This window comes from Lepidochelys olivacea (assembly GCF_965140295.1).
Source record: "Lepidochelys olivacea isolate rLepOli2 genome assembly, chromosome: 16".
In the NCBI taxonomy this organism is placed as follows: Eukaryota; Metazoa; Chordata; order Testudines; family Cheloniidae; genus Lepidochelys; species Lepidochelys olivacea.
The window spans coordinates 8,218,910-8,237,274 of record NC_140426.1 but is presented as its reverse complement, the minus strand read 5'-3'; the positions used below and the strand labels follow the sequence as shown (position 1 = coordinate 8,237,274).

Below are 18,365 nucleotides of genomic sequence, written 5' to 3'. Positions count from 1 at the left end.
TTATCTTGTTATCCCATGCCTTTTATTTAGACAATTTGTTTGCTGACCAGGTATGTCCTTTATCTGCAGCTCCTTTGTGCTGCTAGTTCTTTCCTTCCTTCATCATTTAGGTAATTTGCATTTTCACAGAAACTTCCTGCTTTTGGATTTAAAGCCATCAGCAGCTCAGAGAGTCTATCTTAAAAGGGACACAATCAACTTTCACAGAGTTTTGATTACTTTTAACTTCTGCTTCCAAAACACACAGCAATCTGAAAAAGAAAACCCAACCTATTGTGGCTCCCTTTGGAGCCCTAATAGCATTTTAATTAAGTAGCATGGTATGTTTGCATTTCTTTTGCCCCTTCTACAATATACCCTGCACATGTTCTGGGGCAAATGCACATTCCTTCCATAGTTTAACTTCTATAACATTATCCAGATCCATTTTTACATAAGGTGTCACTATTTCTTTTTTTGCTTACAGAGTTTTCATGTACCTTTATCAAAGTGACAGTCTGATTACTCAGAGCCATTTTAAGACTCAGTGTTTCTAACATTGCTTCTTTTTGTTTTGTGCACCTCACCCCTGCTGTTGCTTCAGAGAGGCATTGTCTTTTTTTAATTTTTTTTTTTACTACAACTCTCATCTGCTATTTTGTTACAAAAACAAACAAACAAAAAACAAACAAAAAGAATCCAAAATTTTTTTTTTATATTCTCCTGATTTTGACTGCCCTGCTGCAGCCACAACTTAAAAACATTTTAAATTTTGTAAAGCATTGAGTTACCTTTTAAGGGTTAAATGCCAAATCCCAAAGCCAAACAACACTAATTACCTGTGTCTAGCAAAAAGGTCTGTCAGTTTTGCAACTTTGAATTAAAGAGTCAAATGGATTTTGAGTGGCATTATTTAAAACAAAAACAAAACTAACTGGTCCTTAGAACTTTACATATTTACACACACACAGACAGATACATACACATTTTCTTTTTCTTAACATCCCTTCCACACTGCTCTGTTTTTTACATCTTTACATTCCCTTTATACATTTGAGGCAGTTAAGTTCCAATAGAACCCTCTTATGTTCTTTTAGCAAATTTGACTAAATTGTCCAGTCAAATGATTTTAATCAGATAGTTTATTTTTGCCTGGCTAATTTACAGACATTCCTTTGGAAAAGGGCCCATTTTTCTTTCAGAATGGCTGCAAAGAAACCAAGAATGCTCTAACACTTTTCCTTTTTAACATTTTCGGTTAAAAGTTGTTTGGGTGAAATACAAAGTTTAACTGCTTAATTCCCTCCAGCCTCTGCAGAGTTAACTTTTTTTTTTTTACTCTCTTTTCTCTTTGTAATTATGCCTGGGGGTGCCGTACATAGGACCTTCTCCCCCTTTACCTGACTCCCTCCAGCCTCTGCAGAGTTAACTTTTTCACTCTTTTTGTATTCCTGGAGTGCCTCTTTCACTATTTTCAGCTGGCTTTGGATATTTGTAGCCAGCACCTTCCAATTGTCTGCTCCCTTTTCCATTTGTGCCTTTTCCTCTTTACATGAAGACAAGCGGAGGGAAGAATCCTTACATGCCTCCCACAACAACCAAATTGCTGCTGCATCTCTTTTGGCAGCACTAGAAGGTTCGTATATGAGGATATACTGAGCCAATCTATCCTCTAGGTCCGAAATAGTGCAGACATCAGCTAGGCCTTGTTTAGTCCAAGGACTGTGCCCAAATTTTTGAAGGATTTGTTTAAAAGGTGTAATTTCTTTAACAAAAGGTGAGGTTGGAGTTCCTTCTGACTCCATTCCTCCCTCTAGTACTGGCTTACCCTGTTTTCTTTTAAACATCTTAACATGGATATTTCAATGTCTTTGTCACTGCTGGTATTACTTAGCAAGTGACACAGCCTAGATTCTGAAATCATAGCTTAATCTATGCGTTTTTCCCCTGCTACCTTCCCGGAGGCCAGCAGGTCCCCTGCTACCTTCCCAGAGGCCAGCAGGTCCAGTTAATCTATTTCTCCCTGCTACCTTCTCGGAGGCCAGCAGGTCTGGTTAACCTGTTTCTCCCTGCTACCTTCTCGGAGGCCAGCAGGTCCGGTTAATCTGTTTTCCCTACTACCTTCTCGGAGGCCAGCAGGTCCCCTGCTACCTTCTCGGAGGCCAGCAGGTCTGGTTTAATCTGTTTTTCCTGCTACCTTCTCGGAGGCCAGCAGGTCCCCTGCTACCTTCTCGGAGGCCAGCAGGTCTGGTTTAATCTGTTTTCCCTACTACCTTCTCGGAGGCCAGCAGGTCTCCTGCTACCTTCTCGGAGGCCAGCAGGTCTGGTTTAATCTGTTTTTCCTGCTACCTTCTCGGAGGCCAGCAGGTCCCCTGCTACCTTCTCGGAGGCCAGCAGGTCTGGTTTAATCTGTTTTTCCTGCTACCTTCTCGGAGGCCAGCAGGTCCCCTGCTACCTTCTCGGAGGCCAGCAGGTCTGGTTAACCTAATAGAAATGCCTAGCTCACTAGAGCTGGCGGTGTGCACACCAATATTTACAATAACTGAGGTTTTTTACCAATATTCCCCCTTTCGCAATTCTCCACCAAAATGTTGTACCAATAAAATAAAAACCAGCAGGATCTTATTAAAGGGAAAAAGGCAAAATACCACATTTATTGTGAATACAGAAAGAATCATAGTAAGCAGTTAGTTATAGTTATAACATTCCATTCAGTCTCAAATTTATTCTCACATTCATTCATACAAACATACACACACACACACACACACAGGTTCTGCAAGGTTGTTATCATAGTTACCAGCCTTAGAGTTGCTCATGCCAAGCCACTGGCCAGGTGGCCTGGACATGAGGAGGGAGCAGGGCCTTGTCAGATGCTCATCTGATGCTCCTGGAAGTTGGTTTGCAGAATCAGACCCCAAAGTTCTCACTTTTTAGAGTCTATTTTTATAGGAATTTCTTCCTATGCCAGTCTATGGGAATTGCTTCATCATGCTGTTGCTGAATCAATCAGCAGATAGCACATTCCTGACGGCTCCAAGATGTTATCTTGTTCTTTGGTTCTCCCATTCTTGAGGCTGTTGGGTGGATTCCAGTCTGCCCTCCGGGTGGGGTCCTCTGGTTATTTCCACTTGACACCTTCTTCAGCCGATGGACACTGGATTCTTAGGCTGGCACCTCCCTGATCATTCAGTTATTATCCACACCAAGCATCCATCCACATACATCCTCTATCTCTATTTTAATCACAATTGTTAATACAACAAAAGGGTGGGGAGTCTCTGGGTGCTGTTTCTGTTGTTAGAGTATTGCTTTGAGTCTCTCTCTCTTGTGAATTGCTTTGAGAACAGACTCTGTCTTAGAATGTACTAACACAGTTAGCAGCTTGCAAGTTTCACACATAGAGGGAGAGAAACAGCACCAAAAACCAAGAGACCTCTTAATTAGTAATACTCTGGAATTTAAACTCTGGGGAATCAAACTCATTTGTGATTTTAATACAGAACTTCTTTAATATGATCCAACATCTAGGATTGCAGGGTCAGGCCCTGAATATAGACCAAAGGCTTGTGCTGCAAACAGCCAGGTGTCAGCAACAACAGCCTTAATTCCCCATTCGTTTATTTCCCCATCTCCTTGCATTTTTTCTTTTTGGAAGCAATGAGTCCCAGACCTCCCAATTTGCAAGACTAGGTACCGATTCCCTCCTTGTAACTCACTTCTTCTTCGATGCCCATTAGAAGGGAATTTATTTTATGTTGGGGAAAGAACCCCAAAGTCACCCCCAGCTCTGTCTTGCCCAGTGTGCACTATCTTCTATGTACTCATCTTTCAGACTGTAAACTCCTTGGGGGAGGGACTCTGTTTTTGTGCAATGTACAGCGCTAAGCACATTGCAGCCGGAGAGCTAATAATTCTTCATAATTATATTGCGATTGCTTAGATAAAGCATCCTGCCAGATAGTCACCCTGATTTTGGAGGGGATAATAATCACTTTTCCTGGCCTATATAAGCAGTGATAGTCACAGGCCCTCTGGTATTGATTATATTGTCTATTTTTAGAACTAGAAGGGAAGTTGAGACTAAATAAGCAATTATTGGCAGGTGTCATTGCTGATCAGATAGTAGCTACCTCTGTGCTAAGGCCCTGATCCAGCATAGCACTTCAGCCTGTGCTTATCTTTAAGCATGTGCATAATCCCATTGACTTCAATGGAACTATGTGCCTACTTAAAATTAAGTATATGCTTCTGGTTTTTGTTTGAATAGGACCTAAACAAGTACTAAGTCCTGAAAGAGACCATTGTAAACAAAACTCATAACATCACTTTCAAGGCAATAGTATATGGAGAATAATCATATTGTACTGATGGGAAAAAATTAGGGATAAAATGTCCTTATTAAAAAATACTAAGGAAAATACTGAAATAGTCAGCAGTAAGTGCCCACACACTTCAGTATTGCTATGATAAATGACAGAGCCAAAGTCAGAGCTGGTGTGTAAGGTGTGATAAATTAGATTCCCTTACACTAATTTAGACTCCCTAACACTCACCACACTTCCCAACCGGTAAGAGTAAATTGATGCACTGTATACTGTAATAACGACAGCAGGTAGATGTGAGTTACACCTAACAGACTCCTTTCACGCTCACCTAGAATCACCTCTGAACTTGCCCTGGGTGGTTTGAACCTTAAAGAGGGTTGAGCAGGGAGCACCCCCCGGGCACATTGGGAAGTTGGCACCTGCAGCTCCAGCCCTGGTGTCAGTGCCCGTACCAGGAGCCGCATGTGGCTCCGGAGCCCCAGGTTGGCCACCCCTGATTTATAGGGTTTTCCTTTAGAATGTGTAGGGAGTTTATTGCTTGTAAATTGACTGACAGCCAAAATCCTCAATCTATCTGTAGAATCGGGGAAAGCATGGGGAGCAGCAATGCAAGCTCCCCCAGGCTGCCCTCTGGAGTTCAGTTTCCAAGACCCACTCAATGCTTGGCCTCTACTGCCAAGATGGGGGGCAAATTATAGGGCTAGTTTGGGGGTGTGGACTAGGAACTGAACACACACACCCCCCGCTGAGTCTGGTTGTCAGATGGGAATACATTTTGGTCATTTTCGACCAGGGCTAAAGCTGAAAAGGTTAATAGTCTGTTACACATGTAATATAATCACATCACATCACAGTGTAACAGAACAAGATGACAGAACAAGGAGTAATGTTCTCAAGTTGCAGTGCGGGAGTCTAGGTTGGATATTAGGAAACACTATTTCACTAGGAGGGTGGTGAAGCACTGGAATGGGTTCCCTAGGGAGGTGGTGGAATCTCCATCCTTTGAGGTTTTTAAGGTCAGGCTTGACAGAGCCCTGGCTGGGATGATTTAGTTGGGGATTGGTTCTACTTTGAGCAGGGGGTGGGACTAGATGACCTCCTGAGGTCCCTTCCAACCCTGATAGTCTATGATTCGATGTCATACAACTACAGTTCTGTAAAATGTGTTGTGTCCAGGGTCTGATCAAGAAGTTACGTAGAACATGGCGTATCCCAGTGAATTAATTATCCACTACTTTATGACAGAACAGCCTCTTCTACTTCAATCTCTCCAGCTAGGCATCACACAAGGCGCAATTTTCAAATGTAGGTGCCTAAACATATATACAGTATAGGCAGCTAAATACCCATCTTAGGTGCCTAAAATGAAATTTTAGGTGTTCAAATATTGCTTAAGGAACCCAAGTGTGAAAACTGGGCTCTGTAATGTAATAGCTTCTGCATTTGTACGAGTGCCATCTCCTGGGATATGGCGGACCTGTCCACGTTTGCTGTACATGGTGTTTCCCTGCCATGTGTGATAGTGGAGTTAGTCCTCTGAGAGGTTGTGCTTTAGGAACCTAAACTTAGGACGGCTATTGTCTTTGTCACAGACATGCAGTTAACTGGCAATTGACCTATACATACAGTAAATGGCCACATTCCTTACAATGCAGCAATGCAAAATGTTCCAGAACGTAATTCCCAGGGTTAAACTGATCTTGAATCCAACTCACCTTGTTGTATAATGCGCTTTATACTCCCACTCTCATCCATATATATATAAACCTTCCTGTCCCCTCCCCCTGGAACTTTCGTAGAGGTCCTAGTGTCAAAACATAGTCCCTGGTGTTACACACTGGAATGAGGCTCTATCAATAGTTTGCAAATCAGACTCTTCTGTCTGCTGCTTGTAGCCAGATCTCCTGAATTAATGCAAGATGCCACAGCTCAAATTCTTATTGGCACTACGATGTCCCAAGCACCAGCACATCTCCCCTGTATTAAACCCTTTATTTGGCACCAATCAAATTTCATACCCTTGTCAAAGTCCTTTCCTTCACTTACCAGACTCTTAATAATAACTTCATCATCCTAGTGCTTCTCTCCGGTCCTCTTGCCCCCACCTGCTCACTCATTTCTGAATTGGATGATTATTGGGCACATGCCAAATGCTAACCTGAAATGCTGTGACTAGAGCCTTTGAGCAGCCATGCATCAGCGGCTCTGGAATCCACTCCCCACTCAAAATCAGACAGCTGTATCTGGTCTGGTTTTTAAATTGAGGTTTTAGATGTACTTTCTTACCACTGCTTTCAGTCAGTTTAAGGTTATAAAGTGACTTGGGATTGTTGTGAAGGATGCCACAATCCCTGTGTTTTGTTGTCATTCAAATAATTAGACACATGCTGAACTTCTAAGATTAACAAGTCTCACTGGAGAAGCCTGAGCTATCTACTCCCAGCTCCTCTTCTGAAACAAAGGCCTAATGAATCCAGGTCCTTTAGCTAAGGAGCCCTCTAGTGGTTCCTTCTATATTTTCAAGAAGCCAGCTGCCGCAGCACCCTACAACCCAAGCAATACACATGATTTAGCCCTGGTCTACACTACGAGTTTAGGTCAAATTTAGCAGCGTTAGATTAATTTAACCCTGCACCCGTCCACACAAGGAAGCCATTTTTGTCAACTTAATGGGCTCTTAAAATCAATTTCTGTACTCCTCCCCGACGAGGGGATTAGCTCTGAAATCGACATTGCCGGGTCGAATTTGGGTTAGTGTGGATGAAAGTCGATGGTATTGGCCTCTGGGAGCTATCCCAGAATGCTCCATTGTGACCGCTCTGGACAGCAGTCTCAACTTAGATGCACTGGCGAAGTAGACAGGAAAAGCCCGGCAAACTTTTGAATTTCATTTCCTGTTTGGCCAGCATGGCAAGCTGATCAGGACAGGTGACCATGCAGATCTCATCAGCAGAAGTGACCATGGTGTCCCAGAATCGCAAAAGAGCTCCAGCATGGACCGAATGGGAGGTACTGGATCTAATCGCTGTATGGGGAGACGAATCCATGCTATCAGAACTCCGTTCCAAAAGACGAAATGCCAAAATATTTGAAAAAATCTCCAAGGGCATGAAGGACTGAAGCTAATAACAGGGACCTGCAGCAGTGCTGCATGAAACTTAAGGAGCTCAGGCAAGCCTACCAAAAAACCCACGAGGCAAATGCCCACTCGGGGTCAGAGCCCCAGACATGCCACTTCTATGATGAGCTGCATGCAATTCTAGGGGGTGCCCCTACAACTACCCCACACCTGTACATGGACTCCTGCAAGGGAGTCTCACACAACAGGGATGAGGATTTTGGGGACCAGGAAGATGAGGAGGAGGGGGAGGTTGAAGATAGCACACACGAGGCAAGCGGAGAAACCGTTCTCTCCGACAACCAGGAACTGTTTATCACCCTGGAGACAGTACCCTCCCAACCTGGGCTCCCAGACCTTGAAGGTGGAGAAGCCACCTCTGGTGAGTGTACCTTTGTAAATATAATACACAGTTTAAAAGCAAGCGTGTTTAATGATTAATTTGCACTAAAGACTTGGGATGCATTCACGGCCAGTCCAGCTACTAGAAAAGTCTGTTAACGTGCCTGGGGATGGAGCGGAAATCCTCCAGGGACATCTCAACGAAGCTCTCCTGGAGGTACTCCCAAAGCCTTTGCAAAAGGTTTCTGGAGAGGGCAGCCTTATTGCATCCTCCATGGTAGGACACTTTACCACTGCAGGCCAGTAGCACGTAGTCTGGAATCATTGCATAAGAAAACATGGCAGCGTGTGGTCCCGGTGTTTCCTGGCATTCAAGCAACATCCGTTCTTTACCTCTCTGTGTTATCTTCAGGAGAGTGATATCATTCATGGTCACCTGGTTGAAATAGGGGAATTTTATTAAGGGGACATTCAGAGGTGGCTGTTCCTGCTGGGCTGTTTGCCTGTGGCTGAAAAGAAATCATCCCTGCTGTTAGCCACGTGGTGGGGGGGAGGGGTGAAGTGATTATCCCAGAGAATTGGGTAGCGGGGCGGGGGGTTTAGTTGGGTTTGTGCTGCACGTTAACCCGAAAACATCAGCCCCTCCTTTTAAATGGCCAGTGTGTCTTTTTCAATTTTACTCTCCCTTTTTTTCCTCCCACAGCTGCAAATGTTTCAACCCTGCCACTAGCATCTCCGTCCCAGAGGCTAGCACAGATAAGAAGGTGAAAAAAACGCACTTGTGATGAAATGTTCTCTGAGCTCATGCAGTCCACCCAAACTGAAAGAGCCCAGCAGAATGCATGGAGGCAGACAATGGCAGAGTCCAGGGAAGCACAAAATGAATGTGAGGACAGGAGGGACATGTGAGAGGACAGGTGGCTGGAGCAACAGGAGAGGTGGCGGGATCAAGAGGAAAGGTGGCGGCAGCATGATGAGAGGAGGCAGGATACAATGCTGAAGCTACTGGAGGATCAAACTGATATGCTCTGTCATATGGTTGCGGTGCAGGAAAGGCATAGACCGCCACTGCAGCCCCTGTGTAACCAACCGCCCTCCTCCCCAAGTTCTATAGCCTCCTCACCCAGATGCCCAAGAATGCGGGGGTGGGGCTCCAGGCACCCAACCACTCCACCCCAGAGGACTGCCCAAGCAACAGAAGGCCGGCATTCAATAAGTTTTGAAGTGCAGTGTGGTCTTGTCCTTCCCTCCTCCCGCACCCCTCCCAGGCTACCTTGGCAGTTATTCCCCTATTTGTGTGACGAATTAATAAAGAATGCATGAATTTTAAACAACAATGACTTTACTGACTCTGCAAGCGGTGATCAAAGGGGGGAGGGGTGGGTGGTTGGCTTACAGGGAAGTAGAGTGAACCAAGGGGGTGGGTTTTCATCAAGGAGAAACAAACAAAACTGTCACACCGTAGCCTGGTCAGCCATGAAACTGGTTTTCAAAGCTTCTCTGATGTGCAGCGCACCCTGCTGTGCTCTTCTAACAGCCCTGGTGTCTGGCTGCGTGGAATCAGCAGCCAGGTGATTTGGCTCAACTTCCCACCCCGCCATAAACATCTCCCCCTTACTGTCACAGAGATTGTGGAGCACACAGCAAGCAGTAATAAGAACAGGAATATTGGTTTCGCTGTGGTCTAACCGAGTCAGTAAACTGCGCCAGCATGCTTTTAAACATCTAAATGCACAGTCTACCACCATTCTGCACTTGCTCAGTCTATAGTTGAACAGCTCCTGACTACTGTCCAAGGTCCCTGTGTATGGCTTCATGAGCCATGGCATTAAGGGGTAAGCTGGGTCTCCAAGGATAACTATAGGCATTTCAACATCCCCAACAGTTATTTTCTGGTCTGGAAAGTAAGCCCCTTGCTGCAGCTGTTCATACAGACCAGAGTTCCTGAAGATGCGAGCGTACCTTTCCCAGCCGTCCCACGTGAATGTTGGTGAAACGTCCCTTGTGATCCACCAGTGCTTGTAGCACCATTGAAAATACCCCTTTTGGTTTATGTACTGGCTGCCTTGGCGGTCCGGTCCCAAGATAGGGATATGCTTTTCGTCTATCGCCCCACCACAGTTAGGGAATCCCATTGCAGCAAAGCCATCCACTATGGCCTGCACATTTCCCAGAGTCACTACCCTTGATAGCAGCAGCTCAACACAACACAACAGCTGAGCGGGCTGCACGCTTGCCATGGTATGGCAAGACAAGAGCAGTCAAGCAGAGTTGCAGCGGAAGCGGCCCTGTGAGACCACCAGGAGAGTGGATGACGACGGTCATAGAGGACCTGTGAGGTGGATTCATAGCATCAGGAGAGCAGAGTGGCAGCAGAAGTGGTGGATGATGACGATAGTTAGCAGTCCTACTGCACTGTCTGCTGAAAGCAGTATGGTGCCCACATGGAAAAAAGGCACAAAACGATTGTCTGCTGTTGCTTTCACGGAGGGAGGGGCAACTGACAACATGTACCCAAAACCACCCGCGACAATGTTTTTGCCCCATCAGGCTTTGGGAGCTTAACCCAGAATTCCAATGGGCAGTGGAGACTGCAGGAACTATGGGATAGCTACCCACAGTGCAACTCTCGGAAAGTTGACGCTAGCCTCGGTACTGTGGATGCACTCTGACGACTTAATGCACTTCGTGCATTAGTGTGGGGACACACACAATCAACTGTATAAAATCGCTTTATAAAAAATCGATTTCTATAAATTCGACCTAATTTCATAGTGTAGATATACACTTAACGTATAGTGAGAGTTGCAATCTGTCTTGAATTTTGTAGTTTTCATGGGTGGACATTTAGAGGTCCCTGGTTGGGCTTTGTGTCTGGCTGTGACAACTGTTGTGTCACCACATCATGTGCAAGGCCATTAAGCCACTTGGATGTAGATAATGTTGCCATTGTGAAAAATTTGGTCCCAATGTGAAACCTGAAAATTCACAACTGACATAGCCAGTGTCACAAAATGCTTCATAGAAAGGATTCATCATAAACCAAATCCATCAAGAACATGCTAAAACCGAACAGATGGGACAAAACAGAGATCAACTGTGGTTCCGTCCCCACTGAAATGGCAGAGACTTGCATGCCTTTTCCTCCAGCACATCAATCCCAAGGAGAGACATTTTGCTTTCAACCTTCTGATGAGTGATATCTAGGTATCCCTGCAGAGCCTAGAGGAGCAACCCAAAGGGGAACTGAGATTCAAGGGGAGATTGCCCGACTAGAATCTGAGCCCGGCAGGCTGATGCACGCTTGTCCCTGAACTATGGAAAGGCTGACCAGGGTGTTTGTGTCCCTGAAAAGGACTGAAGTCATTCCATAGGTCATCTGATACACTGTCCCAGGCACTAGGCCTGAAGAACCCCTACTCTCAACTGGGCTTCCCCAAGGACCCAGACATTCATGGCTGTCGCTTACTTGAACTGTAAGTGTTTAAGCTTCTGTACTGAGGGTATTTGTCACCTTTATCTTTTCTGCCTGCCCTAGTAAAATACCCTTTCCCACGTTTCTGAGTAACTATTGGGACCTACCACGGCTAGCCCCTAAAAGGCCTCACTGCTGAAGTGCTTGCCACTGAGCCGTGGCCCATGACTGGCACCTTAGTGGTTTGGTGTACTCCATCACTGAGCAGCCCTCTTTAAACCCCTCTTTGGTTGCAAGCTCTGAGATTTGTCCCCAAATCCTTGCAATTGTAAGGGGCCCTACCACATAAGGTTTGTCTGCCTTGTTCTCCCATGTATTAAGTTAGTCCATGATCCTTTCAGGCCTTAATCCATTTTCAGTAGACCATTAACAAAATCACGGGCTGCATTTCAACTTCCACTGCCACATATGGTCTTTGCTGGTGACACTCAGGGCATGTGCAAAAGCAGATCCACAGCTCAATTTTGAGGTGCCAGATACAGTTTGCTTGCCTGAGCAGGTAGAAAAATTAGCCCTATCTAAAATGCCTAAAGTTAGGTTTCTTGCTCAAAACACAGGGTTTGATTCTTATGGGAATTGACAAACGTATGGAACTTGTTCTGAACTCCGATATGGAAAGGCCTGCTTTGCTATTAGACATTGCTGGCTGCAGCAACTCAGACAGCTCGTTAAGGAGTGCAGTGCATATATTCAGCACATTTCACCAGTGGATTGACTGTCCTTTTAAGGCTTGGGCCCCAGTGGAGGAACCCGCAATGTGACAGTGAAAGCAGATACCAGTAGAGAGCTGCCTAAGCCACAAACATCTGATCGATATGGGAACATTCCCAAAGTTCAGGGGAGTTTGGAGCAGTGGTTGATTAAGTCCATCTCTGTCATTGTGGTGTTGTCGCGCTGTGCTATAGATGTATGTGATGTTAAGCAGGCATAACAAAAGAGAAGTCAAGAGTCACTTACGCCCTGGAAACCAGACCTTTAGACTCTGCACGAACAAGACACAGTAGGTTGCTTTCCCAGGGCTGATGTTACAGCTTGGAAAAATGCCAAATGAAAGCACATCCACTCCTGCTAGTAGGCAGATGTTGTCAATTGTCAAGGATGTTCAAGGTTAAGATGCTGGAGGCCCAGAATCAGCTGCTGAAAACATGGGCATTTAAAGCTGCTCCTGCTCCCACTATGGGATTTGCCAAGGGAGCAGGTGTGGGTGCTTAGCGAGAGATTAGCAAGGGGAGAGAAAGAGCCTTTCACCCCCGGTGACCAGTTCTAAGTCAGGCGAGGTCAGTAGCTAAAGTCTCCACCAAAGGACAGCTGTTTGGCCTAAATGAGAGGAGCTGGCAGGCTCAATCCAAGTTCTGGTGGACAGGTGTCTCCATTACCACCACTGCTTGGGCCCTGTGGATTGAAACCAAGGGTTGAAAGGGCTACAGAGATAGGATGCCCAACAGTCTAGGTCAGGGGTTCTCAACCTGGGGGTTGGGAACAAATGTTAGGCAGGCATGAGCACCCTACCCTTCCCACAGTGGTAAATGGGAGAATAGGCAACTGGCTGGGAGGGGATTCTGGGGTGGGAGGGTGATCCTGGCATGGAAAAACGGGGCAGAGTATGGAAAAGGATGAGCACCACAGGCCTGAGTAGTCTGGAGAGGCACACTGGCAGGAAGCAGTGTAAAGGAAGCTTTCACTTCTAATTCCCATGCTGTACCCTCTCTGTGGATAAAGAGAGGCCTTCGGACTGTAGGGCTGTCAAGCTAGTGTCTTCCAGCTCCTCCAGAACCTCCTGCTGGGATTCTGGCTGGACCTTTCCCCACGCCTACTCCTCCCTGCACACCCTATCTGTGGCATCACAAAGTTCAGATCATAGAATCGTAGAACTGGAAGGGACCTCGAGAGGTCACCTGGTCCAGTCCCCTGCACTCATGGCAGGACAAAGTATTAGTTGTGAGATCTCCCCGTTAACCTCCTCCTGGTACTGGCCAAGATGGCCATCTCCAATCCAGGAAGAGGCAGCTCAATGGAGAGGTTCTCTGTGGCTATGGACACTTCAACACCCTGTTTCATGCATCTGGGGAGAGATCCTCTGGGGAGCATCCACGGACTCCTTGGATTACTCTCTGAAGCAGTGGTCACTGTCCAGGGTTCTCTGCTTGGTGTCCCCACTGGGTACTCTTGGTTTGAATCTTTGACCCCCACTCCTGTTCCCGTTTTATCATGTGTCATCCCAAGGAATCATTTGTCTGAGGGGTCAGGCCTGTTGTCCTATGTAGGTTTAGACTCACCCTCCCAGAATTCAGATAGACTAGCGTCTTCTAGGAGGAAGGGTAGCAATCACTTGAGTAGGCAATTTACTCCCCTCAGTAATGCTATTTCATGTCAGCATTGATGCTGTTTCCTGCTGTCACCAATATACACAACATGTACAGGGAAAGGAACTAAGTCTGGAATTAGTATGACCCTCCAGAAATCTTGCACTGCACTGCCCAGCAGCAGCAGTGGCTTCTGCCACAGTCACTGTCATTAAGGCTCTGAGTCAGCCCCAAGAGAAAGTCTGTTTTCTCCCCACATTTGTGTTAAGTAGTAATGCTGAGAAATCAGGACTTCAGGCGCCAGGGGGAATACACCCTTTTTTAAAAACAAAGTTTACCCCTAGCCCAGAAAGTCATTGAGGCAAATAAACTAAGAAGGTTCACCAAAAAGGATCTGATATTTATAGGAGCAGGAATAGTACTTGTGATTACTTTGATGAGGTTAACCATTTAGAGGCGGTGGACATTCATTTGGTGGCCAGTCTGGAATTGTCAGAATTCTACATTTCAAATGTTACCAACCTTCATGCTTCAAGGCATAAACTGGACATCTGTGGGGCTAAGGAAGAAATGTTCCCACATTGCAGAGTTAACTAAGCACTTTTGTCACTTTCCTGTGTGGCTTTAAATTCAATCCCACATCTCCTTCCAACTGCTAATGAAGTTCTTCAGCATCTAATATAAAAGGTACCACTTGGATCTTAAATTAACTGTGGGTGTTTCAGAAACAAGGATACATTGATCCTACTTCCCTGGTTTAAGTGAGACAGGAGCAAGCTATGTATAGGATTTGTATGATTACACACTTGATCCTTCTTGTCATCTTAAACGGGCTTCCAACATTCTGTTTTCATATTTCTAATCTAGGGTCAAGGAATGTGAATTACCACAGCTAATAAAAAAGCTCTTTACACTGAGCAGTATTGTTGCTCATCTGAACAATAGAAGCAGGTCCCAGGAATGTCAGCCCATTGCTGCAAGCAGTTTCTCTTAGAAATACGATGATACATTCTGTTCTATTCAAATAGCTTCCTTATCATCACCTAGGAGTTTGTGAGCAAACCAGCCGTGATGCACCAACTTTGAAAGGCAGATAATGGAGTAACCCCGTGTAACTGGAATCCCCTAGCGCCTGTGCAAGTGACTCAGAATGGGAGTTTGGGAATGAGTTATTCTAGGGGGAGAGATTTATGCAACCTCAAAATAAATATCTGTATAAATGCAGGTCTTTAGAAATACAGGAATATCAAGCATTTTGTTTGAGCAGAGAGGTTCTCTGGGTCCCTCCGTTTTTTCTCTTTTATTTCCCTCCTCCTATAACTTAAGACGGATTGCTCCACCGGGTCTCTTTCCACAGAGGATCAGCCAAAGATGATATTTAAATAAGTACATCTAGATTGCAGTTTTACATGGTAAATTCTGGTTGAAGTTTACTTGCACAATTGCCGCTTTGAAATGGTAGATTGTGCTGATTTATGCTGACTTGTTTAAATCTGTATTTACCCAGAATTATTGGTCAATTTAATAAAAATAAATTACCAAAATTTAATTTTACCATTTCTAAGCTAGATGACTTTAAATTGCATTGCCTAAAAGATGCGTTACAAGAGGGCAGCAGTAAATAACTTACCTTGTGAAACATCAACATAATCACAATAATTTTAAATGGTAAATTAAAACGATGTCTTAGAGAGGTTTTAATTACACACTAACATACCTAACCTGGTTATTTTGGAAAAGAACGAAAGCGAAAATACTCACCTAGATAGCAGGTTAAGGGGGGGGAGGTAGAGTCCTGATGGAGCAGGGAGGGGTGAGCAAGGAGCAGGTGCAGAGGGTTGAGTCCTGATGGGGCAGTGAGGGGAGAGGGTGAGCAAGGGGCAGGAGCACAGGGTAGAGGCCATGTGGGACAGGGAGGGGAGGCTGCTAAGGAAATCAAACATTCTGTGAAACATTTTGAAAAACTAGATGCTATTTATAAAGCACCCTGTGTTAGTAAAAATGGATATACTGATTCCTGAAGAGGCAGGATTGGAATAGCCACACCAGTATCCATAGGTGACGTGGGGGTGTGGGGGCTGCACATAGGGTCCCATGCCCCCCAGCTTTCTGTCAGGGTGGGAATCAGGCTGCGTGCGGCTGAAGAGGTGCTTGGGAAAGGCACCAGCAGCGAGTGCTCCCGCCGAGTCCCACTAGATGGTGCCCAGAGCAGGGAAGCCAGAAGGAACTGGCAGCACAGCTCTGCCAAGGGGTGCGGGGAAGCCGGCTGAGTCCCATCCCTTCCTCGCAGGCCCTCAAGTACGTGTCTGGACTAGCCTGCCTGGAGCTCTGGGAGTCAGCTGGGGCAATGTGGGGGGAGAAGCAGCGGGACCCAGGGGAGCTAGAGGTGGGGAGCCCAGGGAGGTAGCTGGGGCTGGGGCAAGGGGGTGGTCGTGGGGGAGGCAGTGGGGTCCAGGAGCGATGCAGGGGATCCCGGGGAAGCAGTGGGGGGCTAGGAGTGAGTGGGGAGAGCCTGGGAGGCAGTGGGGGGGGGGCAAGGGTGATTGCATGATGGGTGGGGGCATTGGGGAGCAGAGGGGGTTGGGGGACTGGGGAAGGCAACAGGGGCCAGGGCACCAAAATACAAGTTTGCCCAGGGTGCCATTTTCCTTAAGGCCCAGTGTGCCTTGGTCAGGGGGGTGTTGCTGGAGAATGCGTTGGCAGTCACCAGGATGTTGACTATGGCTGTGGTGGCAAGTGAGGGCCTGCCACTGTGCCCCCACTATCAGCAGCTACCAGTCGCCTACGCCAGTACCAACTCTAGAACCCATGGAGGGGAGAAAGCTGGCAAGGGACAGAGTGGGTGGTTCAGGGGAAGAGTTAGCATTAGAGAAGCAAAGTTGCTCCATTGTAAAACTCCTTTCCCACAGCACTTCAGCTTCCACTGTCCAGTTCTTTTTGCCCTAGAACCGATGGTTCACTCTCAAAAACATTGTCAGTCTCTGATCTTTCTCTACCCTTCCAATGCCATTTTAAGTCCAAGGAGTTCTGAAGAAGTTGTTGGGGTTGGAAATTATTTCTGAATGTGACAACTGTGACTTGAAACAAGGAGCTTCCTATCTTTTGTTGGGTTTACTGTAGCATCCATCACCACAGTATATGAAAGCGCCTTCTATCGGTATTTCTCTTTGCTTTGTTTGCATGCACACCCATTGCCCCAGAAAGCAGTCATGTCAATATGTGAATGGTAAGAAATAGGAAGTCTGGACAGTATCTTGATTCAGTAATGGCCTTGTCCTGACAGGTGCTGAACATTTCTCAGGTTTGGATTCTAATCTATGGTCCAACAGAGGCTTTCGTCATGCTGCATGCGGGTGGCTGGGGCTGTGCACATTTCAGTCCCGGGCTGTTCACACTGGGCATAGATTTCAGCATACAGGATCACCTTATTTCCTTCCCTAGAAGCTGCTTCACGCAGGTCCAAGGCAAACCCCCATCTCCCTCAAAGCCGTACCACAGCCCAGGCCCCATCATCCTAGCCCCATCCCACCATATTCCTATGCTCCAGCCTCCAGGGGCTTCACTTAGGGTTACTTCTTGGCCAGTATTTGACTGGCCTGGTCTGTTTGTTTGGTTTTTTTTAAATGGATTTGTCAGTTGCCATAAAAATAATTTAATCTGCCAGGATTTTTTACATGGTTCTAAAGATTTGTATGATTATCACAATGCACTGGGATAGCTAATGGTAAAAGTTTGTGTGTCTCGCTAAAGATGCTGCCGTGTTCCCACTTCCGCAGTTTACGTAAGGAAATGATGTTATGACTCCGATCTATAGGTGTTCTCTCTCCCGATTCTCTGCATGGCTGTTGAAAGGGTGGGGCTGTGAAGCTGCCTTGTGGTTGGGGTTGCGGTGGGCCTGCCTTGCGTGGGGCTGCCGGGTTTCTGCACTTCGAAGATGGTAACCCTGGCCCCGAGCCGCACCCTGCCCGAAGCCACATCGCATCCCCTTGCTGGGACTGCGCCTGCAGAGGGACCCAGCTGGGGGCTGCTCCATGCGCTGGGGCCTGTTTCCCCCTACAGCGGGCTGCATCCATCTGGCCCAATTCTCCCCACCCCGCCCCTTGGGTTACCCGGGGGTAGCGGGGACGGGGCCTAACTAGTCTCCTCCAGGGCAGGACCCCATTAAACAACATGGCGGCGCCTCGGTAGAAATGGCGTCCTCCCCACGTGATCTCCCGGCTCCACCCCCCCCCGAGGTCATGTGCTCAGCCTTCCTGGAGTCATGTGACTTCTCCATCGCCGCGGAGAGCGCGAAGCGGGCGCCTTGTTGGCCCGGGGTGCCAGCGGCTGGTTACCATGGGAACGCCGCCCGGAGCTCACCCGCGCCTGCTCCTGCTGCTCGTCCTCGTGCTGCCGCTGGTGCGGGGCCTGGGGACCCGGGGGCAGGGAGGGGACCCGCGGCCCGCACGGGGTAGGTGCCCCCGGCCCCCGCTAGCCATGGCCCCTACTGCCCTCTGGGGACAGCCCGGCCGCGGTAGCGGCCCGCGGGGACAGCCCTGCCCGGCCTGGCGGGGCGCGGTGAAGTCGCTTCGCTTCGCCTCGCCTGGCCTGTGGAGTGACTCCGGAGCAGAACCAGCCCCGCGCTCCAAGCGCATCGCGGGGGGCGGGAGCGGGGGGGTCTGTTCCATTCAGAATAACCTACCTGCTTTGAATGCTTCGAAAGGGTCATGGAAACGTTCCTGCTTCCGTTCAGCTCTGTAGACGCCCGTTTACACAGCCTGCCTGCGCCCCTTTAAACCCTGCCTGCAAACCCCAGTGTAACCCAGCTAGGCATTCTTTAG

General features: G+C 47.2%; 1 protein-coding gene and 1 long non-coding RNA gene across 3 annotated transcripts in view; one reads left to right on the top strand and one right to left on the bottom strand.

The window, feature by feature from the left end:
- Positions 1–7,838: 7,838 nt before the first annotated feature.
- On the bottom strand, positions 7,839–18,359 carry LOC311531926. The gene is made up of 2 exons (XR_014714310.1): positions 18,227–18,359; positions 7,839–8,203 (listed from the first exon to the last, which is right to left on the bottom strand). It is a non-coding gene; the product is annotated as an uncharacterized lncRNA (long non-coding RNA).
- The window catches only part of DPP7 (dipeptidyl peptidase 7), a 30,808-nt gene continuing 30,245 nt past the window's right edge, over positions 17,803–18,365 (top strand). The window contains exon 1 of one of the 2 annotated variants that reach the window (XM_084649788.1): positions 17,803–17,995. In XM_084649788.1, the coding sequence (XP_084505914.1) occupies positions 17,881–17,995 (115 nt within the window). In that variant the 5' untranslated portion in view covers positions 17,803–17,880. The remainder of the gene's footprint in view (positions 17,996–18,365) is intronic. The other variant, XM_084649787.1, reaches the window with a different exon arrangement.